Source organism: Delphinapterus leucas, unplaced genomic scaffold (assembly GCF_059928025.1).
Source record: "Delphinapterus leucas isolate spDelLeu-1000000601 "Yukka" unplaced genomic scaffold, BTC_Dleu_Yukka2 spDelLeu_asBTCV2_sq25, whole genome shotgun sequence".
Classification (NCBI taxonomy): Eukaryota; Metazoa; Chordata; class Mammalia; order Artiodactyla; family Monodontidae; genus Delphinapterus; species Delphinapterus leucas.
Genome location: NW_028322234.1, coordinates 9533338 through 9557645, shown reverse-complemented (window position 1 = coordinate 9557645; position 24308 = coordinate 9533338). Strand labels below are relative to the sequence as shown.

Here is a 24308-nt window from a genome sequence, read left to right as displayed (position 1 = left end):
CTGTGTCCCCTGCATCGGCAGGCGGACTCTCAGCCACTGCACCACCACGGAAAACCCCTTTGCCCATTTTTTAACTGGGGTTTTTCTGTCTCACTGAGTTGCAAGAGGTCTTTGTAGATACTGGATACAAGTTAAATACTTTCTCTCAGTCTGTGGCTCCTTGTGTGCCAATTACTATTACTGTTGTCACTATTAATTCATTACTGTTATTACTACTCTTATTATTAAGGGGTATGGGCCCAACCCTTAAGGGCCAGGCCCCCATGCTTTCAAGGAGCTTCTGGTTTTGGAGTGCAGGTAACTGATTCAAGGTGGTAACTGCATAAACCTTCTCACTGAGGGCAATAGGTCGTAATCAAGGGACAGCAAAGGTCAGAATTTTTTGTTGGAAAGACCTCCGGGCAGAGCAGATGAACGGTTCTCACCATTCCCCTACTGACCTTGGGCCCTGGAACCTCACACTTGCGCACACGCGCGCTCAGAGACCACAGGCTCCTCCCGGCGGTGACGGCTGCGCGCGCAGCCCCTAGACAGCCCAACCGCCACTTAACGGCCGCCCCCGCCCCGCTGCGCGCGCAAGTTCCCAGAAAGAGGCGGGGCCAGGAGTGCGCACCGCTGCCCATCTTGGGGGCGGGGCATTCCGGGGGCGGGGGAGGCGCGTGCGCAGAGGGCGCGAACAAGAAGGCGGGAAAAGACGGAATGGAGCGGCAGGGAGTACGCTGCGCTTGTTTCCTTCGCGCGGGCGGCGGGCGGCGGGCGGCGGGCGGACGGGCAGGGAATGGCAGCGATCTTGGGCTTCCCCGACGAACCAGAGCCCTGCCGTTTGTCTCCTGCCATCGCGGCCCCTCCTCGCCCGACTGGGCTCCGATTTCCTGACTGACCTACCGGGCCCTGACTAACCGACTGATTGTGTGACTGACGCACTGACAGCCCAGGCAGGACCGACTTCCACGCATGGCGAGTGGCAGGAGTAGGGTAGAGAGAGACCCAGACATCCACGCGCCTCACCCGTTTTTCTTCTTCTTTTTCTCCTACCTCTTTCCCTCCTTGAAGGCCTTGAGCCGACTCGCACACCAGTTAGCCCAGGCCCCCCAGCACCCCATCCGGAGCACCTGTCCTCACCCCGGCCCCTTCAGGTCTCCCCACCTCAGTCCTCCTGTGCTCCAGGCACAGGATCCCCGCGGTCCTCGTGGTGCCCGTCGCAGCACCCCCCGTCTCTTCTGCGGGTCCCCAACATGCCGCATCGGCAGACAGAGGTGCCCAGGGTTGACGGGGCGGGAGCAGGGGGATCTGACTACTTCTCGCCCTCCCTCGACCTCTCAAGCGCTGGCCGTGCTCACAGGTGGACATGCCCCAGATAGAGTGCAAGGACCAGGAGCCACAGCTGTTGGGAGAGAGCCAGGAGCAGCAGCAAGGCGAGGAGAGCCGCGAAGAGGAGGCTGGTCGAGGGCCAGCTAGGTGAGGAAGAACCCGGCCCATCGAGTCCAAACAGACCCCTGAGTCCCTCTCATTCACCCTTTTCTTCCGCAAGACCCTACCAGTGTCTGCTCTTGTCGCATTTGTTGCACATACTCGTCCAGCATCTCCCATGTGCGTGGGATGGAAGTGCTGGGGACACAGCAGTGATGTGACGTTCTAGGAGAACGTCTATAAACTTGGGAATATGCAGTAGTCAGGGGATGCTAAGTGCTCTGAGGAAAAAAATAGGGAGGGAGTGACAGGTGACCAGTTTATTTATTTATTTATTTTTAAGTTGATAAAATACATTTTGTTTATTCTGATGCAAAGCCAGTCTAAATCAGCTAAGTCTAAATTATAAAATAAGCTTTTAACAACTAGGAAACAACTTTTATATATATGCATTAGCCAGTCTAAATTAATCCAGCCAAGTACTGCTTTGAAGAGGCCCTTAGATACCTGGAGTTAATTTGAAAATGAAGAAAAAATGGCTTAAGAACATCATATAGCAGTTCCTGTTCAAAAAAGCTGTGTATTGGGGTGGCCAAAAAGTTTGTTCGAGTGTTCCATAAAATGGTCAGAAAAAACCCGAACGAACTTTTGGGCCAACCCAGTATGATGCCTGTGAACTCCCCTCCTCCCAAGAGTCTACAGCTACATATGGAAAAATTTCCTCTTATAAAAACCTAAAGGCTGGGCTTCCCTGGTGGCGCAGTGGTTGAGAGTCCGCCTGCCGATGCAGGGGACACGGGTTCGCGCCCCGGTCCGGGAAGATCCCACATGCCGCGGAGCGGCTGGGTCCGTGAGCCATGGCCGCTGAGCCTGCGCGTCCGGAGCCTGTGCTCCGCAACGGGAGAGGCCACAACAGTGAGAGGCCCGCATACCGCAAAAAAAACAAAACAAAACAAAAAAACCCTAAAGGCTGGCTGAGTAATAACTACACATTAGGCAAATGAGAAGAAAATCACATCAAAGTGGGTAGGAAAGGCTAGGAAACAATCTCACCATATACCCTACCCTAGTGCAGTGTCCCACAAGCAGGAGGGAACTCAGACCCTGGAGCTTCTCCCTGAGGACTGAAGGGTTCAAACCCACTCCTCAGGCATTTCGACTTTTTTTAAAGAGGTGAATTGTTGCACCTGAGACCATATGGCCTGCAAAGCAGAAGACTTCCTATCTGGCCCTTTATAGAAGTTTGTAGTCCTCTGGACTAAAAGGCTCCCTCTAGCTGCTGTGTAGAGAATAGATTATTGAGGGCGGGATTGGAAGCAGGGAGGCCAGTGATTAGGCAATTGGAATAATTTATGTGCAAGATGACCCTAACTTGACCCAGGGTGGATCCATGTAGGTGATGAGAAGTGGTCAGATTCTGGATAGATTTAAGAAGATAGAACTAACATAAACTGCTAGGGGATTCGATGTTGGAGTGAGAGAAAGAGTAGTGTCATGGATGACTTTAAAAAGACATTGTTGTCTTGCACATTTATTCACCAAGTATTTATCAAGGGTCTTCTTTACCCAAACACTGTTTTAGATGCTGGGGATACAATAGTGAACAAATCAGAATTCCTGCTCTCTTGGAGTTGACTTTCTTTCACTTAGTAATACACACTTAGTAATTTACACAATGTACCCCAGTTTATTTATCTGCTCGCCTATTGAAGGACATCTTGGTTGCTTCCAAGTTTTAGAATTATGAATAAAGTTGCTATAAACATTCATATGCAGGTTTTGTGTGGATGTAAATTTTCAGCTCCTTTGGGTAAATACCAAGGAGCACAATTGTTAGATCATATGGTAAGAGTATTTTTAGTTTCGTAAGAAACTACCAAAATGTCTTCCGAAGTGGCTGAACCATTTTACATCCCTGTCTTCAATGAATGAGAGCTCCTGTTTCTCCACATCCTCACCAGCATTTTGTGTTGTCAGTGTCTTGGATTTTCCCCATTCTAACAGGCAGTAGTGGTATCGTTGTGTTGATTTGCAGCTTCTTTACGAAGTATGAAGTTGAACATCTTTTCATATGCTTGTTTGACATCTGTATATCTTTTTTGGTGAGGTATCTTTTCAGATCTTTTGCTTATTTTTAAATTGGATTTTTTGTTTTCTTATTGCTGAGTTTCAAGAGTTTTTTATATATTTTGGGTGTCAGTCCTTTATCTGATTTGTGTTTTGTAAAGATTTGCCCCCAATCTGCGACCTGTCTTTTCATTCTCTTAATGGTGTCTTTTGCAGAGTAGAAGTTTTAAATTTTAATAAAGTCCAACTAACCAATTTTTTCTTTTGATATTGTATGTAAGAAGTCACCACCAAACCCAAAGCCATCTAGATTTTCTCCTATGATATCTTCTAGGAGTTTTATAGTTTTGTGTTTTAATTTAGGGATATCTGTTTTGAGAAAAATTTTGTGAAATGTACAAGGTCTGTGTCCAACTTCACTTTTTTTGTATGTGGATGTCCAGTTGTTCCAACACCATTTGTTGAAAAGACTCTCCTTTCTCCATTGAATTTTCTTTGTTCCTTTGTCAAAGATAAGTTGACTATATATGTGTGGGTCTATTTCTGGGCTCTCTATTCTGTTCCATTGACCTATTTTCTATTCTTTCATTGGTACCACACTATCTGGATCGCTGCAGCTTTATAGTAAGTCTTGAAATCAAGTAGCGTCAGTCTTCCAACTTCATTCTTCTTTAATATTGTGTTGGCTATCCTGGGTCTATTGCCAAGCTGCCTTTCTAAAAGGTAGATAATTTTTTTTAAAATGTGATTTCACTTGGTGAAGAAACAAAACAGAGAAGGAGCAACTAGAGTGACAGGGAGTTTAGAGTAGCTGGAGATCGCTAAGGAGGTCACATGAGGAGGAGCCAGCCAGGAGGTGCCCAGGACTCCAAACATTCCAGGCAGAGGGAGCTGCAAGTAGCAAGTCCCTGAGGCAGGAGCAGGCCTGGTGTGTTCGCAAAATAGTGGGAAGGCCAGCATGTCAGTCATTGTGATTGGCAGCAGTGACACCCAGGGTACACTGACAGACATGCTCATACACTCCCAGTGCTTCCATCTGACAGGAAAGGCATATACTGAACAAGTACTGACATGGAGGAGCTCAGGTAGCTAGGAAAATGTTTCCCTTGTGGGCAGGGGAGTGAGTGCCAGAGGGGGACTCAGCACAGGCTAGGTTGCAGGGCATTTTGTCGGCTGTGGACTTGATCCTAAGGATTTTTTTTTTTTTTGGTAACAGCTTTATTGAGATATAATTCATATACCATACATTTCACTTACTTAAAATGTACAATTCAATTGTTTTTAGTACATTCACAGAGCTCTGCAACCATTACCACAGTCAACTTTTTAACATTTTCATTGCCCTGAAATAATCCTTTGACCCCTTAGCCATCACCTCCCAGTCCCTGCGTCCTTCCCAGTCCCTGGCAACCACAACTCTACTTTCTGTCTCTACAGATTTGCCTCTGCTGGATATTTCATATAAGTAGAATCATACAATTATGTGGTCCTTTGTGACTGGCTTCTTTCACTGAGCATAATGTGTTCAGGGTTCATCCATGTTGTTGTAACATGTATCAGAACTTCATTCCTCTGTGTGGCTGAATAATATTCTATATTATGGATGTACCACGTTTTATTTATCCATTCGTCAGCTGATGGAAATTTGGGTTGTTTCTGCTCTTTGGCTCTTGTGAGTAATGCTGCTATGGACACCCATGTACAAGTTTTCATTTCTCTTGGGTAGATACCTAGGTGGGGAATGGCTGGATCATAGAAGTAACATGCTCAGGTTCCTGTTATAAAAAGACACCGGCTGCTCTGTGAAGAATAGGTGGGAGGGGGCATGAGTGGACCTGGGAGATAGGTGGGAGGCTTCTTCAGGGGTGGCATCTAGCAGGGCAGATGGAGAGTGGATGAGGGGGGTCATTTAGTGAGGCATGAGGAAGGTGATGAGCTGAGGATGTCTCCCAGCTGCAGTGTGCTGGAGCCAGCTCCTGCCCGCAAGAGCCGGTTCTACACATCACTTCCCAACCTGGCATTTAGCAACTTCATGTTAGTAGCTTGAAATTGGCTATAGTGGGAGTCTCTGCACCATGGAAATTGGCAAACACTACAAATCAAGGCTTCCCCTGCCACTCCTGCTCCCTGCTTTCTGGCTTGGGGCAGTTTCCAGCTGGCAGAAGCACAAGTTGTATTTTGCCCTTGTTGAGTCTGAGGTGACCAGAGAAATACACATGAATGCGTCCAAGATAGGGGTTGGACTTTCTGATGCAGAATTGGGGGGGGTGGGGGCAGGGGCTGGAGATGGTGCTGCTTCAGTGAAGGAGCTCACCTGGGGATAGAATGAGGCTCAGGACAGGGCGCCTGAGGACTGCACCACGCACGAAGCCAGCTTACTCTTGCCTCCCAGATTCCTCAGTTGTAAACCAGACCGCAGGGCGGAATGGTTTCCAGGTGTGTGCAGTCAATTGGAGACCAGAAAAAAAAAGAATAACTGAAGTAGTTTGATAACACCTTCCTGCAAATAGTATGTTTAGACTGGGATCTAAGTGGTGAGGAGACACAGACAATTGCGAATCATTGAGAGACTTCGAGGAGTTCCAAAAGAGCTTTGGGCTGAGAAGCAGATGGATTAGGACCAGTGCAAGGACCAGTTAATAGATCCAGCAGCAGACTCTCAGTGACATGATTAAAATGTGAGCACGTTTCAGGCGAGAAGAGCAGAGGGTGAAAGGAATGGGCTCCGCAGCTTCGATTCAAACCTTCCCCCTTCCTGGCTGTACTTCAGCAAAACATCGTTTTGCCCAAGCGCCAAAGATTCTGTTGTGTTCCTCCTTGAATGTTTGACTAGCTTTCCTCCCCTCCTGGGACTGCCGCCTGCGGTGGTCATAAGTGGCTGGCGGATTGTTTACTTGTATATCTGTTAGAGGCCATGGAGGGAGGGAGGGCCCCACCAGCGGGTGGCTCTGGCTCACACGCCTGCCAATCACAGCTTTACCTGGAGCGAACAGATGGTCTCTTCGCTTAAACCCATTTCCTCCGCAGTTCCCGGGCCCCCTGCCAGCCTGAGCTCTTCTCGGGAACTAGGTCCTAATCCTCAAAGCCGAATTAGGTACTCCTTAGAAGGACAGACCGTCATAGATGAGCGGAGGGATGTGTTCACAGACCCCATCCCGACCCCCCACTGCCCTACCCCGTGCACACGCGGCCTACTGTGTTGAGCTGACTTCCATTCCCTGGCCTCCATCCAGGGTTGGGCCACAGAGGCAGGCCCGGGAATGGGGGGAAGCCGGTGGAGAGGACATGGTGCATTTTGTTTATTAAAGTTAATTGGTGAATGCAGGCCCAGGGAAGCATATGATTCATTAGCATCCTGATTATACGCAGCTGCTGAGTATTAGAAAAATGAAATGGAAAGGAATAAATCCCCAAAGGAGAGGTTGGGAAAAATCAAGAAGCTCTCTGCAGACATCTGATGCAGGCCTTTGTCCCATAACGAAATTTGAGTGAGCCGAATTCCACTGATTTTTCACCATTTGTGTAGCTGCCACGAAGACCAGTTCCAGCTTTATCCCTTGAGCTTGAAAAAGGAGCAACTCTGAACAGTTAGCAGCTCAAGCAGGTTGTGAGCAATTACACAAAAAGAAGCACCTGGTTCTATCATTGATTTTAATTTCAGAATCCTATACTGTTGGGACAACAAAGCAACTTTGGGTGCAAAGTGGCTTAAGAGCAAGAACGTTACATCTGGCTCTGGCTCCAGCAGCAGTTCATTCATTTAGGTATTCGGCAAATAGTTGTGATGCCTTTGGAATGAAGGCAATGCAGCCCCTGCCCAGAGTGTGCATGGCGCCTGGGGGGAATCTAGTGTACAAACTGGCAGTGTTGCGATTAGAAAGCAAAGGTGAGGTAAGGATGCTCCAAATGTTGCCTCGTGAAGTTGACAGAAAGGAAAAATCATTTCAGGCAAAGGCTGATGAGTTTGGTGAAATTGTGGAAAGTTTCAAGTTGCTGGGAGTGGAGTCTGAAAAGAGAAGGTGGAGGCCAGGGCCCTGGAAAGCCTTGTGTGCTGTGCTAGGGAATTTACTTGCTTCTGCAGCTGATAGGGGCTCTTGTAGGCTGTGGAGCAGAAGTGGGACATCAGATTGCGGTTATAAGGTCACTAGGGCCCAGGTGAGAATGATAGGCGTGGGGTTGTGAATGGTTGGGTGGCGAGGAGAGGATAGATTTGGGAGAAATTAAGGAGGTGGAAATGAAAGGATTTTGTGACAGGATTTGGAAGGACAGAGAGAAGCCAGGCTCCAGGCTGACTGCTAAGTTTCTGGCTTGGGAACCAGGTGGCTTTTGGTGTCATTCAATGAAATGAGGAGGGAGGACAACATTGGGCTGGTGTGCAGTTTTTTTTGCTGTTGTTTTTTTTTGGCCGCACTACCCTGCATGTGGGATCTTAGTTCCTCGATCAGGGATCCCCTGCATTGGAAGCGTGGAGTCTTTTTTTTTTTTAAATTAATTAATTTATTTATGGCTGCATTGGGCTTTCTCTAGTTGCGGCGAGCAGGAGATACTCTTCGTTGCAGTGCGTGGGCTTCTCACTGTGGTGGCTTCTCTTGTTGCGGAACACAGGCTCTAGGTGCGCGGGCTTCAGTAGTTGTGGCGCATGATCTTAGTTGCTCCATGGCATGTGGGATCTTCCCATACCAGGGCTCGAACCCATGTCCCCTGCATTGGCAGGCGGATTCTTAACCACTGCACCACCAGGGAAGTCCTGGAAGCATGAAGTCTTAACCACTGGACCGCCAGGGAAGTCCCTGGTGTGCAAATTTAGAGGAGTTTGAAATGCCTCTGGGACAGCCAAGTGGAATGGGCCTGGGGATAGTCAGGTACCTTGTTGGGAGCTCAGAAGTTTGGGAGAAGGCTTCCCTGGTGGCGCAGTGGTTAAGAATCCACCTGCCAATGCAGGGGACACGGGTTCGAGCCCTGGTCCGGAAGATCCCACATGCCGCAGAGCAATTAAGCCCGTGTGCCACAACTACTGACCCTGCGCTCTACAGCCCGCGAGCCACAACTACTGAAGCCGGCGTGCCAGAACTACTGAAGCCCATGCATCTAGAGCCTGTGCTCCGCAACAAGAGAAGCCACCACAACGAGAAGCCTGCGCAATGCAACGAAGATTAGCCCCCGCTTACCGCAATTAGAGAAAGCCCACGTGCAGCAAAGAAGACCCAACACAGCCAAAAATAAAATAAATAAAATAAATAAATATATTTTTTTAAAAAAGAAGAAGTTTGGGAGACATGAAAGCATGGATGGTAATGAAAACACTTGCTAGTCATTCATTCTTTTATTTGATGCACTTTTATTATTCTTCCCATGAGAGGTAGGTACTGGGGACAGCAAAACATTTTTAACAAGAATGCCCAGGGAGACTTTAGTTGGTCTGTTGTTTTCTAGCTGATATGAGGCTTTGCTATAAAATGTCTGCCTTAATCAGAGGCACGCTTTCTCATCTTGACAAATGCACTGAACACAAGTGTCTGGCTTTGGAGGCAGATGAACTTGCATGCTTTGTGTGAAGCCAGAGGAGGGAGGACTAGATCAGTATCCTTCACTCATTCAGCAAACAGTGGAGGACTTACTATGTGCTGGATGCTGGGAATGCAGAGATAAATGGGGAGATAAGGGTGTGAACAGTGACAAGCATAGGTCATAGGTGGCTTTGAGATGCCGTGGTCTGGGCTAAGTCTCACAGTCAGAGAGCAAATGCAAAGGCCCAGGGGCAAGGAAACTTCTGGTAAGGAATACAGGAGGACAAGGACACAGCCAGCGTCTCGGGCCTGAGGACTTTTGTGTCAGTGAGAGCCTGGCTCTCATGCACCCAGGTTTCACTGTGCTTGCATCCTGGGCCAAAATGAAGAGCTCAGGCAGTCGGGGAGAAGTCAAAAAAATAGTCGTATGGAGGAAGCATCCAAAAATCAAGACGTGTTTTTCTAAGTAGCTGTGCCTGCCTTGCAGTCATGGCTGACTTTATGGTTGTGTGTGAACTGGTGTGTTGAGGAACTGCTGTGTTGGCACCTCCGAGTCAGCCATTCAGAGCTGGAAGCACCTCAGGGGACGAGGAGGAAACAGAACTTTGGGGGAAGCAGGACACAGGCTGGGGGTCAGGCCAACTGGGCACCACACCCGGCTCTGCACAGACTGGCTGGTGATCCTGAGAAAGTGATACAACCACGCTGAGCCTGTGTCCTCAGCTATGAGGTAAAGATGATGGGGATAGACCCCAAAGCATGGCTGTGAGGATGCAGCAAGATAAGGCATGTAGTTTAGCATGGTGCATGGCAGATAAAGCAAAGAAATGGCCAAAAAAAAAAAGCAACTTACCTTAAACATTTTAGCTTAATTTAAAACACCAATGGGTCTGCTGATCAGATTGCAACATTTTTCTTTTTTCTGCATAAACCTCATTCATAATGCATTACCCACAATTTCCACTTTTGTGTTTTTATAGCAGAGCAAAAACTTACAGGCCTTGACAAAGCGATCTGTATGCAGAATCCTAGATTTTTATGTTCTTGGTCCCAATATATAGCTGTCTCCCCCACACTTGATTTAATAGTTACGTTTTATTAGGGTCACCTTTATTCATTCCATTTAGCTTTATTAGACACCTGTCCCTTTTTCACATGTCACTAGCTAACACGATATTTAATGAATTGCATAATTATAGCCGTGTACAGTGTGGGACAAACATAACTAACTCTTTGGAGGGGTATTTTTTTAATTTTTATTTTTTAACATAACTACCTCTTTTTTTAAACTTTATTTATTTATTTTTGGCTGTGTTGGGTCTTCGCTACTGCGCGCAGGCTTTCTCTAGTTGCGGCGAGTGGGGGCTACTCTTCGTTGCAGTGCACAGGCTTCTCATTGCGGTGGCTTCTCATTGCGGAGCACGGGCTCTAGGCGTGCGGGCTTCAGTAGTTGTGGCACGCAGGCTCAGTAGTTGTGGCTCACGGGCTCTAGAGCACAGGCTCAGTAATTGTGGCACACGGGCTTAGTTGCTCCGCGGCATGTGAGACCTTCCCCCACCAGGGCTCGAACCCGTGTCCCCTGCATTGGCAGGCGGATTCTTAACCACTGCGCCACCAGGGAAGCCCCCCGTAACTACCTCTTGACAGGCCACCTTACCTGATGGGAGCAGAGACACGCAGGTACACTAGCCCCAGGTGGTCTGCATGCTGCTATGAGCATGACTAAGTAGGTTTAGCAAGGGATGGAAAGGGATTCAGCAGGCTGGTGACAGGAAGATCATCTAAGAAAGCATCTAAACTATTTTTATTATTATTGATGCTCATTTCAAAGCAGCAAGTTGGTGTAATAAAACGACTGTGGGCTTTGCAGTCAGGCAGATCTTCTTGTTCGGGAACCTTGGGCAGATTTTGTTTGTGCTCCTGGGTCTGTTTTCACAGTTATAAGATGGGATGCCATCCCTGCCTCTCAGGGGTGGGGGTGGGGGTGTATGTGTGAATGAAATAAGAAGTGTCACCCACGAGAGACACACAACACAGGTCCTCCTCCCACCACAGAGCTAATTCAGATCAGCCACTGTCAACAGAGTTTGGCGCTGATCTCAGTTTCCTATACTTTCAGAAGTCAGGTTTCTAGCCCGTCTAGTGCCACCTCCAGTGCCAACCGCCAGCTGATGATGCTGGAAGGGAAGTCAGGACCCTACTTCTCCTCTCTGGACTCGAGCATCGACATCCTGAAGAAGAGGGCCCAGGAGCTGATCGAAAACATCAACGAGAGCAGGCAGAAGGACCATGCCCTCATGACCAACTTCAGAGACAGCCTCAGGATCAAGGTGACGGATTTCCCCCTACATACTGCCAAGCCCCAGTGAAAGGGGAGGGGGTTCTTTATGTAAAAAGTGAAAGGGGAGGGAATGAACCGCAGTTATGTTCCCAGCATGGTGCTAGGCAATTTGCATGCAGTACCTCATTTCACCCTTACAACAATCCTGCAAAGAGATTGGACCCATTCTGTAGATGGGAAAAGTAAGGTTTAGAAATAATTTGCCTAAGTGAGAGAACCAGGATAAGAAGCCAAGGTTCATCTGCACCCACAGCCCAGGCCCTTACTTCATGCCAGGACTAATGGCTGTGGCAGGAGGGCATTGAGGCATAACCTGCATTGTCACACCCATCTGTCCTCCAGAAGTTGAATGATTTGTGACAGGAGAGTGGAGGTCCCTGGACATGGCTGGGGCTTATGTCTAACAAAGCATGATGTTATGTTCAGGTCTGGTGTTAATGGTTGTCCCCGCCGATGCTTCTTCAGAATGCGTAATGGGTCCTGTGAGCTGGACAGCTTGTGGATTCCACATGTCATCTCTCAATGACAGGCTGACTTTTTTCCCTGCCCCCCACCATCCCTACCTACCTTGTACACAGAAAATTTAGAGAGTAGAGAAAAATATAACATAGCAGAAAAAATATAAAAACACCCTGATACCACCACCCAGAAGCCACTTTGTTGCATGTTTTCTTCCAGTCTCTGTTCTATGTACTTTCCTCCTAACCTGGTTGAGCTTATACTATATACATAATTTTGCAACTTGTTTTTTTTTAATATTTATTTTATTTTATTTATTTATTTTCCTTTTTTTGTTTTGGCTGCGTTGGGTCTTAGTCACGGCACACGGGATCTTTGCTGAGGCATGCGGGATCTTTTTCCTTACAGCACGCGGTCTGCTCAGGTTTCTCTCTAGTTGTGGCGCGCAGTCTTCTCTCTAGCTGTGGCGTGAGGGTTTTCCTCTCTCTAGTTGTGGTGTGTGGGCTCTGCGGCACACAGGCTCTCTAGTTGAGGTGTGGGAGCTCAATAGTTGTGGCACGCGGGCTTAGTTGCCGCACGGCATGTGGGATCTTAGTTCCCCGACCAGGGATTGAGCCCGCGTCCCCTGCACTGGAAGGCGGATTCTTTACCACTGGACCACCGGGGAATTCTCGCACCTTGCTTTTTAAAAAGAAAAACTTAACATATAGGCAATTTCACCTCCAGTCACAGGAGTTGTTTTTACCACTTTTATAAGATAAATTGCAGAAATCTTAAAGAGCCAGCTAGAACAAATGTCTTGTGATGCCTCTTGTTTGACTTTCCAAGAACATCTTATTCTTTCAAAGGTTTCAGACCTGACAGAGAAGCTAGAGGAGAGGATGTATCAGATTTATAATCACCACAACAAGATCATTCAGGAAAAGCTCCAAGAGTTCACCCAAAAAATGGCAAAGATCAGTCACCTGGAAACAGAACTCAAAGAAGTGTGCCACAGCGTGGAGACCATGTACAAAGACCTGTGCAGCCAGCCTGAGGTAGGACTGAACTCACGCATGCACATGGGTGCCGCCAGAGGAACGAGAGTTGTAGCAGCTAAGGTGAAAGTAAATGTCAACAGAGAACAAGGACATTAGCACCACCGGGCCCTAAACCCCACAGGGGCCACTATTACTGCAAAAGCCCTGGGGCTCTTGCCATTCCACTTGTGGCGCCGTGCTCCCCTGTAATGTGGGGAGTCCGAACTGAGAAGCTGGACCGTTATTTCCCACACTGTGCGTCAGCTTTGTGGTGACAGAAAGGACAGAAAGGACAAAGTCCCCTCTGCCCTGAGCCCTGAGCCCTGGCAGTGCCTAACCGGGTTTATTTATTACAGCCGAGCCCAAAGCTCAGGCGTGGGTCACTCTGGGGCGGGGGAAATCCCCACCAGGTCCCAGCGCGCTTCACAGCCCCGACACATGTTCCTTTCTCCTGTGACTGAAATAACTTCTCGGGTGGTTACAAGTAACTGTGGTCCAACACTGTGGGCTCAGACACGCAGACTCTTTATTATTCTCTCTTTCCCCCTCACTCTGCTCCAACGTCCAGCATAAGGCACTTACCCTAAGATGGGAGGGTCAGAGGGCACAGAGTAAACTCTTGCTGTGTGGAGGGGCTAGTTTGCGTAGTCAGACACCAGGTGGGTCTCACAAGTTGCTTCCATGTCACTCTCCTTCCCTCTCCCTGCTCCCCTGTCAAAGGGAGCTTCTGTTCCAAGGTGAGTGGAGTCTGTTCCCATCCACAGTTAAAACTGGATTGAGAAACTCAGTACAGACAGTCCCATCTTCTTTTTAAGGAACACATTTGAATGACTTCAAAAGGGAAATTTTGATATTTAAAAATCAGCGTCTCTCACTTCCCACCAGAAGAAATGGCTCCATCTGCCACCTCCCTGACTGAGCTCAGAGCGCAGTATCTCCCTGGGAAGGGGTTTGGTACCATCCGGGCTCCCAGGTGAAGTGGGTTCACTTGCTGGCTGTGAACGCCTGGATCCCTGTGATTGCCCTTCCGAGGATCAGAGCATGGATGTCATGAGTGCCTGGGCAAGATAAATGCAGAGTTGGTTTGGAGTCTTAACAGCTTACAACTTCCCTTTAAAGTCAATCTTCATGTCTCCCCACAGGCTACTACTTTGGAAGAAGAACAGACCCACAAAGACAGCGAATGCTGACAGCTGCCAGGAGAGCCCCCTTAGTGACAGCCACCAAGGGAAGGCTCAGAGGCCACCATTCTAGCCATGCTGAGAAAATTGTTTTTCAGAGTTCTGTAATGCATCTTGGCAAAAACCGACTGACCAACCAACCCAAAGCTCCTTGTGCCAGGCCCAAAACTGCAGCGAGTCCAGCCCCCACCATGGGCCAAGCTTTGGTGCTCCCTGATTCACCCGACCCCAACCCCACACGGTTGATTAAACATTTGATTTTCAACCCAGCCATGCTTTCTTCCCACAGAGGTGGAAAGAGCTGATGAGCTCTGCAGAAATGGATCAGGCCCTTTCTCACTCACAGGAGGAATGGGAAAGCAAACATCAGACAGTTAGTTGCCTGTCCCAGATGATCCCCCATCCTAGAGCCACCGCCCCACGCCCCACGCCCCACATTCCACATCCCATCCCACATCCACATGTCTAAGTAATACTTTACAGCCCTCAGTGTTCTCATTTGCTCTTCCTCAGCTTCCAGAGGTGGAAGGCAGAGATTATGGCCTCCCTTTTATGGAGCAAAATAATTCTATTTTCTTCCTAAAGTGCAAATCTGACCCTGTCCCTCCCCTGCGTAAAACTATCTGAAGGTGCCCTCTGCTTGTCCTCTGGGTCATTGTCATGCCTGTAGAAACCCCCCACCCCCAGCCCTCCTTCTTGCTGTTTCTGGAATGTCCCATCCAGAATACCACATGGATACTATTTCACCATCTCTGCCCAGGGAGCTCCTACACCTCCCTCAAGGCTTAACATGGTCCCACTTTCTCTCTAAGAGATTGAGTGCCTGTTACAGCTCCCTCTAGTTCTGTGTGACTCACACTGGAATTGTACACCTCTTTTCTTTTTTTTTTTTTGGCCGCACCACGGCTTGTGGGGTTTTAGTTCCCCAACCAGGGATTGAACCCAGGCCATCGCAGTGAAAAGGCCAAGTCCTAACCACTGGACCGCCAGGGAACTCCCCACATCTCTTTTCTTTTTAATTATCTTTTTCTATGTCTGTCTTCCCATGAGGCAAGGGGTTCTGGGCCCCATGTGAGTCACAACTAGTTGTCAGGTGCAAACACCATAGCCTGCAAATGATTTACCTTTTCTCTTTTTTTCTCACATAAAATGGAGTGGTGATTCCTGTGTGTAGCTGCACTCTCACTCCCTTGCATCCACCAGCTCCCTGGGCATTAACGCCCCGCTCTGGGAATGCCTGTGGAAGCCATAAGCAGGCTTGGGAACATCCCTCCCCTGGAGCATAATGGAGGAAAGGACTGGGAGGGTTTACTTCCACGGTCCCAGTATGGGCCACTCCAGATGAGGGACACAGGGTGGGACTTGCCCCAGGTCATGCTGCCGACTGGTGACAGCTGGGAGTAGGACTTGGGTCTGATGTCCTCTTCCCCAGACGTGAGGCCACTGTGAACCCCACCCCAGGGATCCGGCCCCCACCTTCATAGGTGTTCACGGCCTCCAGGTTCATGGCATGCCGGATCACGTGATACTCATCAGAAATCCCATTCCCTCCCAGCATGTCTCGGGCCTGGCGGGCAATGTCCAGGGCCTTCCCACAGTTATTCCTCTTCAGTAGGGAGATCATTTCCGGGGTGGCCCTGGGAACAGCACAGACGTGTAACGAGCATTGGATTATAAAGAACTGACCCTGCTTTGGGCATCCAGGCATCCCTACACCCTGGACAAACCCAGCTGGGGAGGAGGGTTACCGTCACAGCAACAGACACAGCTCCTAATGAGGGAGAGGCAGGAAGGGATGGGTCCCAAGGGGCCACCAGGCAGGAAGGACCTCTCTCTCCAGGGCCAGCTGCCACCATGCCCAGAAGGGGCACTGGGTCCTCCCACCACAGCTGCCTCCCGCTTCCTCCCCAAACACACAGCCCCTACTTGTCTTGATCCTTCAAGCGGCCGAGCTGCAGGCAGGCATGAAGGCCCAGCGTGATCTCGGTGAGCATGTCCGCCAGCTTCTTCTGAATCAGTTGGTTCTTGGCCAGTGGGACACCAAACTGGATCCTATGTGGTCAGGGTCAGGGTAAGTACAAGGAGGGCCCACTCCCCAGTCCTGTCCCAGGGCCTTCCCATGCTGCCTCAGCCCCCATGCAGCTCACTCTGGCCCTATTGTTGACTGAGCCCCTCACTGCTCAGAAGGACTTCCTCGGCCATTTCACAGAGCAAGGAACTTAGGTCTCGTGGGTGGGGGCCAGGGGTGGGGGGGTAAGAGACAGAACCCAATCTCCCACGCAACCCCCAGGAGTTCTCATGGCAGCCCCTACACACCTGTCCAGGGTGTACTGCCGGGCCGTGTGCAAACAGAACTCAGCAGCTCCAAGCACACCCCAGGTGATGCCATAGCGGGCATTGTTTAGGCAGCCAAAGGGACCCTGCAGGGTTCAGAGGGGGCCTCAGCCCCACCAAGAGGAGATGAGAGGCCTGCGCAGAACTAAATTTTAAGTAGTTGGGGGGAGGCCCCCTCCCCAGATACCCAAGACATGCAGTCAGTGTAAACAAGGGGGACTCAGGGCAACTGTTTAAGTCACACGTGGCCCTGACACCAAAGCTCATGCACATAAGGTCTTGCTCACTGCCGGCTCATTCTTGGTTTGCATACAGTCCTACCCAGCCCAGGGTCTGGATTGGATACTCAGACCTGGGGTTGATGTAAGGAGACAGGAAGATGCACATGCATCGAAGGATTAAGCTCGTTCAGGCCTATAAGTACTGGGCAGAGCCAGCATGAGTGAGATGGTCACCAAAATGGGGCAGCTTCTGCACATCAGTGAGCCAGGCAGAGCCTCTCCAAATCACTACTGTGTGAACTCCATGTGTGTCTGTTCCCCAGCTGGGTCTCTAGCATGGTACCTGCCCAAGAAAAGAGAACCAGCAGGTGACCTGATGCCAGTTCCCAAGGTGGCTGCTGCTTACCGCCAGACCAGACGCCTTGGGCAGCACATTCTCCTCTGGCACTTCCACATCGTCCATGATAATCATACCCGTGGCCGAGGCCCGCAGAGAGAACTTTCCCTCAATCTTGGGGGCCGAGAGGCCCCGCATCCCCTTCTCCAACAGGAAGCCCCGAATGCAACTATCTTCGCACCGAGCCCACACTACGAACAGGTCGGCCACAGGTGAGTTGGTGATCCTGGAGGCAGGACAGGCAGTGAGGCGTCTGGCCGTCACCCACTGCCCTTGCCCACCTGCCTGAGGCGCCCAGGCCCCTCACCAGGTCTTGGCCCCATTGAGGGTGTAGCTCCTGCCGGACGGGTTCTGGCGGGCTCTGGTCTCCATGCTGCCGGGGTCACTCCCATGGTTAGGCTCTGTGAGCCCAAAGCAGCCCAGAAGCTCCCCCTTGGCTGCAGGCATGAGACAGGTCACGAGGCTGCCTCTCCCCCATTCATTTCCTCTACTGAAAATTGTCAGCCTCTCCGCTGAGCCAGGCCAAGGCAGATCCAGCCCTGCCCTCACAGCACTCCCAGGTGATGGGGGGACAGGTCTCACCCAGGCCATAGTCACAATGCCATGATGGGGTGAGGCCCAATACGAGTCAGGAAAGGGTGGGCTAAACTGTCTTGAAGGGCAGTGAAAAGGAGTTAAGCAGGAAAAGGTGTGAAGAGCAGTCCTGGTAGAGGGACCAGGATGTGCAAAGGCCTAGTGGTACAACTGAGAATTCCAAGTAGTTGAGTGTGGCTGGGAAGGAGCAATCAAGGGAGTGGCCAGAGACAAGGTGGAAAGATCAGCAGAGGCCTGCTCACGTGGGGTTTTGTGGACCCGGTTAGGAAGTTAAGACTTTAAACTTTGGACTGGAATGGGGAGTACAGAAAGCAAATCACGGGGGCTATGATGGTGGTGAGGAAGGGGCAGAGTTAAGAGAGACCTAGGGAAAAAAAAAAAAGACTTAGGAGAATCAGATGTGGGGGTGAAGCCCAGGGTCTGGCAGGGGGCCTGAGTGGCCACTGGTAATATCCTTGGGGTGAGGACAGAAGGCAGGCCTGGGGATAGCCCTGCCCCTGAGCTTCAGACCATTGGGACTGCCCTCCTTCCACCAAGCTCCACAGGCAGCTGCTCACCCAGCCGGGGCAGGTACTTCTGTTGCTGCTCCTCGCTGCCGTACGCGTAGATGGGGTGCATGACAAGGGAGGACTGGACACTCATCGCTGACCTGTAGCCGCTGTCCACTCGCTCCAGCTCTCGGGCCAGGAGCCCATAGGCCACAGATGAGACTCCAGCACAGCCATACCCTGGTGGGTGGGGAGGGGGAGGGGAGAAATAGGGCAATGGGGGACAAAGCCCTGCCCAGATGAGATCAGTGACTCCTGGGGCCCAAGAGACAGAGCTACATAGGGGCACCCAAGGAGAGGGTACCAAGCTGGCCCTTACTTGAGGGTTTCATCCCCACAGCCACTTCAGACAGAGGGATTAACAGCGTCTCTGTACAGACTGGGAAACTAGGCTCAAGGAAAGGAAGGGGCTTTTCAGGACACAGTGGGGGCTGCAAAGTGTGGACAGAAATTTGTCCCTACCTTTGATGGTGGGGCCCAGCACACCCAGCTCCCCCATCTCTGAGATGATCTCCCGGTGAAAAACTGCAAAGGGACAGATGCCCAACTTCAGCCTTGGCCCACTGGAGCCCCAACCCAGGGCCAGAGGTGCCCTAAGGCCCAGCTAGAGCAGGCAGAGCTGGTGTGAATGGTGGAGAGTGTGGTTCAGGTGGCAGCGGGAGCTCCAGGGTGCCCACCCGCCTGCCTGGGCACCTTCGTTGCGATTGGCCAGCAGGATGCGGGGCATGAGGCGCTCCTGGCAGTAGGTGCGGAAGGTGTCCCTGATGAGGACCTCATCTGCTGTCAGCTGCTCCTCCAGCAATAGTGGGTCCCTCCAGTCAAACTCGGGCCGCGAAGCTGGGCAGAGTTGGAGGAGGTGGGGCTCATCCCTGTCCACCCGATCACTACACCCTCCCTCCCCCAGAATCATCAGCCCCATCCCTCAACCCCCATTTCGCTCCCAACAAATGTGGGTTGCAAACAGGACTGACAAAGTGGCCTTTCTCGGGGAAACTCACTGCCTCAGCGGCCCTGCCTCCCCGCCTGGGCAGCCCTCGGATTCCGGGGCAGAGCCCATCCGGGACAGACAGACAGTTGGACAAGGGCCGCAGACGCACGGCGCGACAAGGGGTCCTTACACTTGGCAGATCGGCTCTGGGTCTTCCCGCCTTTTTCTGCAAACACAGGACGGGAAAATCACCCCGGGAAAGTCCCCAAGCCTCAAGTTTCTCCCTCCCCATCCCACCCCAGGTCCGGCACTGACCGGTCTGCGTCGCCGCCGAGCTCCATGAACGAAGGACTCGCAGGCTGGGTCCGCGGCTCAGTAGCCACCCATAGACGCCTCTCAGGGCCATGTGGGCAGCGAGCTGGCGAGCGGAACAACCAAGGCCGACCTGGAGGAATGGAGGCGTCTGAGCGGACTGGCTCTCCTGGCCCTTTGCGCCCTTCGCCCCTATAGCCAGTCCTTACCTGGAGACCCCGGGCTCACCGCACAGGCCACAGGGCTACTGACCAAGGCTTTTGACCTCCGGAGGGGGCGGGCTGGGAAGAGGCCAAATGGGGCTTGTCATTGGTTCGTCCTAGGACTCCGCTCTTTCAAGGTTCTGCCTTTTAAAGGGGCCACGGCAGCCTTGCAGGCGTAAGCAGGCGCGCCCAAGCCGAGGCACCTTAATCCCTTTAAGGGGCGGAAGAGGAAAGGGGCGGAAGGCGAGTGCGCCAACTCGATTGGCCAGCTATATCCCTGCCCTGATTGGCCCTGGGAGGGAGCTCGGCCCACTCCTGGTGGTAGGGGGCGAGGGCAGAGTCTGGAGTTAAAGTAGGCAACTGAGGCACGAGAAATATGAGTCCTAGTACCCAGGAGACCAGACCTCAAGGTCTCCTTTAATGGGGTACTCTGTGTGGGAGGAGGAGGTGGGCTCTGGTGGGCGATCTCAGCCCAAGCTGTCTGCCAGTCTGTCCCAGGAACAGGAAGCTTGCTAGCCACATGTGACTGTGACTTGGTGTGATTCCCTATGCTTTCTGATTCTGTGCGGTTGATTGAGTGACTGTATCTATATGTGAATGGGGCTGACTATTTCTGTGACGTTGTGGGGCTGTTGATCATGGGTGGTTGTGTGCCTGTGTAACTGTGACTGTCTGTGTGGCTGAATGTCTTTGTGGTTTCTTGTCTAATTGTAAGCTCGTGTAATGGTATTCTGTGTGATCGTGTGTTTTTGTGGTACTGTGTGCATGACTCTTTTTTAAATAATTTTTTCAGGGCTACTGATTTTTTTTTAATTTTTTGTTTTATTTTATTTTATTTTATATTTATTTATTTATTTTTGGCTGTGTTGGGTCTTCATTGCTGTGTGAGGGCTTTTCTCTGGTTGCGGCGAGAGGGGGCTACTCTTCCTTGTGGTGCGCGGTTCTCTCATTGCGGTGGCTTCTCTTGTCGCAGAGCGCAGGCTCTAGGCGCGTGGGCTTCGGTAGTTGTGGCACGCAGGCTCAGTAGTTGTGGCTCACGGGCTCTAGAGCACAGGCTCAGTAGTTGTGGTGCACGGGCTTAGTTGCTCCGCGTGTGGGATCTTCCCGGACCAGGGCTCGAAGCCGTGTCCCCTGCATTGGCAGGCAGATTCTTAACCACTGCGCCACCAGAGAAGCCCCATGACTCTGTTTTGATGGCTTTCTCTGTAGATGCGGCTGTTATCTTTGTGAGAAGATGACTAGATATTTTTGTGTATGTCTGGGCGATTGTATATAACTATATGTGTCAGTGTGATTTGGTCTATGTGTTGTGTGTGGTTGTGAGCTTGAGTACATAGCTGAGTGAGTGGCTATGCTCACCTAGATCACTTTTGTGAGCACTTGTGTGGTGTGCTTTCGAATCTGGATGCATCATGCTTGACCATCTCTGTATCTGAAAGTCACTCATCTACCATGACCGTGTCCATTTCCCAGTTGGGGAAAGGAAGGCTCAGAAAGCAGAGTGGTCTTGCTCAAGGTCACAATGGACCAGGCCTCCTGCTTCCCAGGACAGACCCCTCCCTGCTCACCCAGGAACACCTCTTCCCACATAGACAGTCTGGGGAGTTGTGTGTGTAGAATGCTCTGTCTCACACATTGTCTGTTGACTGAGTATGATGGGAGTAACTGTGAGATTGTGTCTGAAGGTGATCACTAGCCTGCATATCCCCAAGTGCCTGGGGCCTGGGTGTGTCCAGACTCTTCCACTTTCTGGGCCCCTCCTGCCCTTAATATCCAAATAAAATGATTTGAACTCTCTTCACTCAGTAGGGAGTCCATCACCACCCTGAATTGTCTGGGATTCTACATAACTCTTATTCTTCTGGACACCTCCCTCCACCAGGAACCAATGGCCTCCCTCCTTCCATCCCTTCCTTTCACCAAAGCTCCCTGCCCTGGAGTTGTTGTGGATATTGGAGTTCTCTGTAGGGGGGTGTACAGGGTGCTGACAGCATACGCATTAGGAAACCCAAATTAAGGCTCAGGCCTTGCCACCCAGGGAAGTCTGTCATCCGTACTGGCTACCTGCTCCCAGAGGCCTTATCTCCCAGCCAGATGCCCACCCCTCCCCCCTGACCCTCAACCTCTTGCCTCACCTTTCAGAGCCAAACATGCCTGTTAGTGCTTTATCCTAAATCAAGGAGATGTCTCCCCAAGAGACACTCTGCTTTCTTCTCCAGGAAACCACTCTAATTTCAAACATTTTTGTTTGATTGAAGTGAAATTCACATAACATAAAATGAACTTTTATTTTTTTGGCTGTGCCGTGTGGCTTGCAGGATCTTGGCTCCCCGACCAGGGACTGAACCCCAGCCACAGCAGTGAAAGTGCTGAGTCCTAACCACTGGACAGCCAGGAAACTCCCTAAAATGAACCATTTAAAGTGTACAGTTCAGTGGCTTTTATTATATTCACAATGTTTTGCAACCACCACCTCTATCTAGTTCCAGAACACTTCCATCACCCCTGAAAGGAGACCTTACACCCATTAAGCAGTCACTCCCCATTTCCGCCTCCCCCCCCCAGCCCCTGGCAACCACTAATCTTTCTGTCTCTGTGGATTTGCCTATCCTGGATATTTCATATAAGTGGAATCATATAATATGTGACATTTTGTAACTGGATTCTTTTACATAGCATGTTTTTGAGGTTCATCCATGTTGTAACATGTATTAGAACTTCATTACTTTTTATAGCTGAATAATATTCCTTTCTATAGATGGACCACATTTTGTTTATCCATCCGTTAATGGACATTTGGGTTGTTTCCACCTTTTGGCGACTGAAACTAATGCTACCGTGAACATTAGTGTACACATACTTGATCCAGTACATGTTTTCAGTTCCCTTAGGTATATACCTAGGAGTGAAATTGCTGGGTCATATGGTAACTCTATGTTTAACTAATTGAAGAATCATCAAACTGTTTTCCACAGTAGCCGCACCACTTTGCATTCCCACCAGCAGCGTACGATGGTTCCAATTTCTCTGCATCCTCACCAACACTTGTTATTTTCTTTTTTTGTTGTTGTTAATAGCCATCCTAGTAAGTTTGTCGAGCTGATTTTTTTTTTTTTCCTTGCGGTACGCGGGCCTCTCACTGTTGTGGCCCTTCCCGTTGCGGAGCACAGGCTCCGGACGCGCAGGCTCAGCGGCCATGGCTCACGGGCCCAGCCGCTCCACGGCATGTGGGGTCTTCCCGGACCAGGGCACGAACCCGTGTCCCCTGCATCGGCAGGCGGACTCTCAACCACTGCGCCACCAGGGAAGCCCTGTCGAGCTGATTTTTACATGACTTTTTTGCTCCCCCCGCCCTTGTTGCACATGATAATTTTTTGTCTTTTTGTGTGATGCATTTATGGTGCACCAACTCTGGTGATGTGCCTCCATCTGGGTGAGGTTGTATGCCTTTCACTACCAGGGTGTCTGATTTCATGTTAGTGTGGTTGTGTTTGGGTGCGCCCCCTGTGGTTGTGCATTAGTAGTTCAGTTGTGTGACTAAATAATTATACACAGTATCAGAGACAGGCGGCTGTGACTATGTAAGGTTGTAGCGTGTGATCATGTCTGTGTCTGATGTATAACTGTGTGCCTGACTACATCAAAAGTGTGTTTGTGAATGGTTGTGTGGATGTGTTTTACACTTTTGTGTCTCAGGCTTCGTCTGTGTTTGCTGGGATTGTGTGACTGCATCTTCTATAGTTCTGTGACGATATATCCAGGACTCTCCATGTGCCTGTTTGGTTGTGACTAAATCGTGTGTGTGACTGTGTGTGATTTGGGTAACTGTGTATGACTGTCAGTGCCTGATTATGAATTCTATGTCTGAGGGATTGTGTGGCTGTAACATCATGTAACCAACGTAGTGGATGGTTGTTTTTGTGCCTGAGAATTGTATGTCTGTGCATGGTCTATGTGACACACAGACACACAAGTATTTGTGCAGGGACTATATGGGGTGTGTGACTTAGGGACCAGGGGATTTGTGTCATTATGTAATTGCATAGTGAGTGTGTGTGTGTGTGTGTGTGTGTGACTATGAACTATGTGTCTGTGATGTGTGTCTGTGTCACCCACCTGGACTCCCTTGGTACCACGGTCTCTGGTGCAGAACCTCAGATTCCCTCCCCCATGTGGGGTAGAAATCAAGAAGCAGCCAGGTCTCCTGCAGGTCAGGTATTTCCTATGGCCCGATCCAACCTTCCCATGCCACGCAGGAGAGGGAGTCACCTCCTCCTTCCCAGCCCCCATCACGCGGGAGCAGCTCTAGTTGCACCAGCCTCAGCCTCCATGCAGCTACACTCCCTGCAATGCCGCCTGGGTTGGGGGGTGTCCATGGTAGACAGTGACGGCTGATTGGCAGGGGCCTCTCCTGCCACTGGGCTCAGACCTGGGAGCTCACTACCCAGGAAATTTAAAACCAAGTTAATCCCCAGCCCCCAGCCCTCCCACTCACCAGGGACAGAGCCTTGGCTGTTCTGGGTCCCCACCTGATAGCAGCCTCCAACATCTGGGGAGTCTGATAATGCTTGGCTTGGCAGGGAGTTCATGCCAAGTCCCGCCATCAGCACGGTTGCTGCTGTTTACGGGGAAGGGGAGAGCTGCAAGGTCCTGGTCAGGGGCAAGGGGGTCTTGAAGCTCCTTCCCAGAATCCCCATTCTGCCTGTCACCCCTTCTCCAGGAAGGTAACTGAGAACAGGCTCCAAGTTTCTCCTTCTTTGGGAACCCAGTGCCTCACTTTGCCCAAC

The 24308-nt window shown here is 50.5% G+C and overlaps 2 protein-coding genes across 5 annotated transcripts; one reads left to right on the top strand and one right to left on the bottom strand.

The window, feature by feature from the left end:
* Window positions 1-684: 684 nt before the first annotated feature.
* On the top strand, window positions 685-14254 carry SYCE2 (synaptonemal complex central element protein 2). Its single transcript, XM_030762323.2, has 5 exons — window positions 685-714; window positions 1343-1458; window positions 11104-11314; window positions 12633-12821; window positions 13946-14254. Exons 1-5 carry the CDS (start codon window positions 700-702, stop codon window positions 13991-13993), a joined length of 579 nt encoding a protein of 192 aa, XP_030618183.2. The 5' UTR covers window positions 685-699; the 3' UTR covers window positions 13994-14254.
* GCDH (glutaryl-CoA dehydrogenase) lies at window positions 9018-24308 on the bottom strand. Of its 4 annotated transcripts, XR_002642646.2 has the most exons (13): window positions 19528-24308; window positions 19322-19451; window positions 19197-19232; window positions 18772-18915; window positions 18541-18603; window positions 18088-18258; window positions 17244-17373; window positions 16946-17162; window positions 16301-16404; window positions 15911-16036; window positions 15461-15621; window positions 15109-15221; window positions 9018-13861 (listed from the first exon to the last, which is right to left on the bottom strand). XR_002642646.2 is itself a non-coding variant. In XM_022558347.2 (12 exons), exons 2-12 carry the CDS (start codon window positions 19410-19412, stop codon window positions 13788-13790), a joined length of 1317 nt encoding a protein of 438 aa, XP_022414055.2. In that variant the 5' UTR covers window positions 19413-19451; window positions 19528-24305; the 3' UTR covers window positions 9022-13787. The 4 variants fall into 4 exon arrangements, 3 of the variants coding, with proteins under 3 accessions (XP_022414058.2, XP_022414059.1, XP_022414055.2); XM_022558347.2 differs by lacking the exon at window positions 15109-15221 and having other exon boundaries at window positions 9022-13861; window positions 19528-24305; XM_022558350.2 differs by lacking the exons at window positions 15109-15221; window positions 15461-15621 and having other exon boundaries at window positions 19528-24307.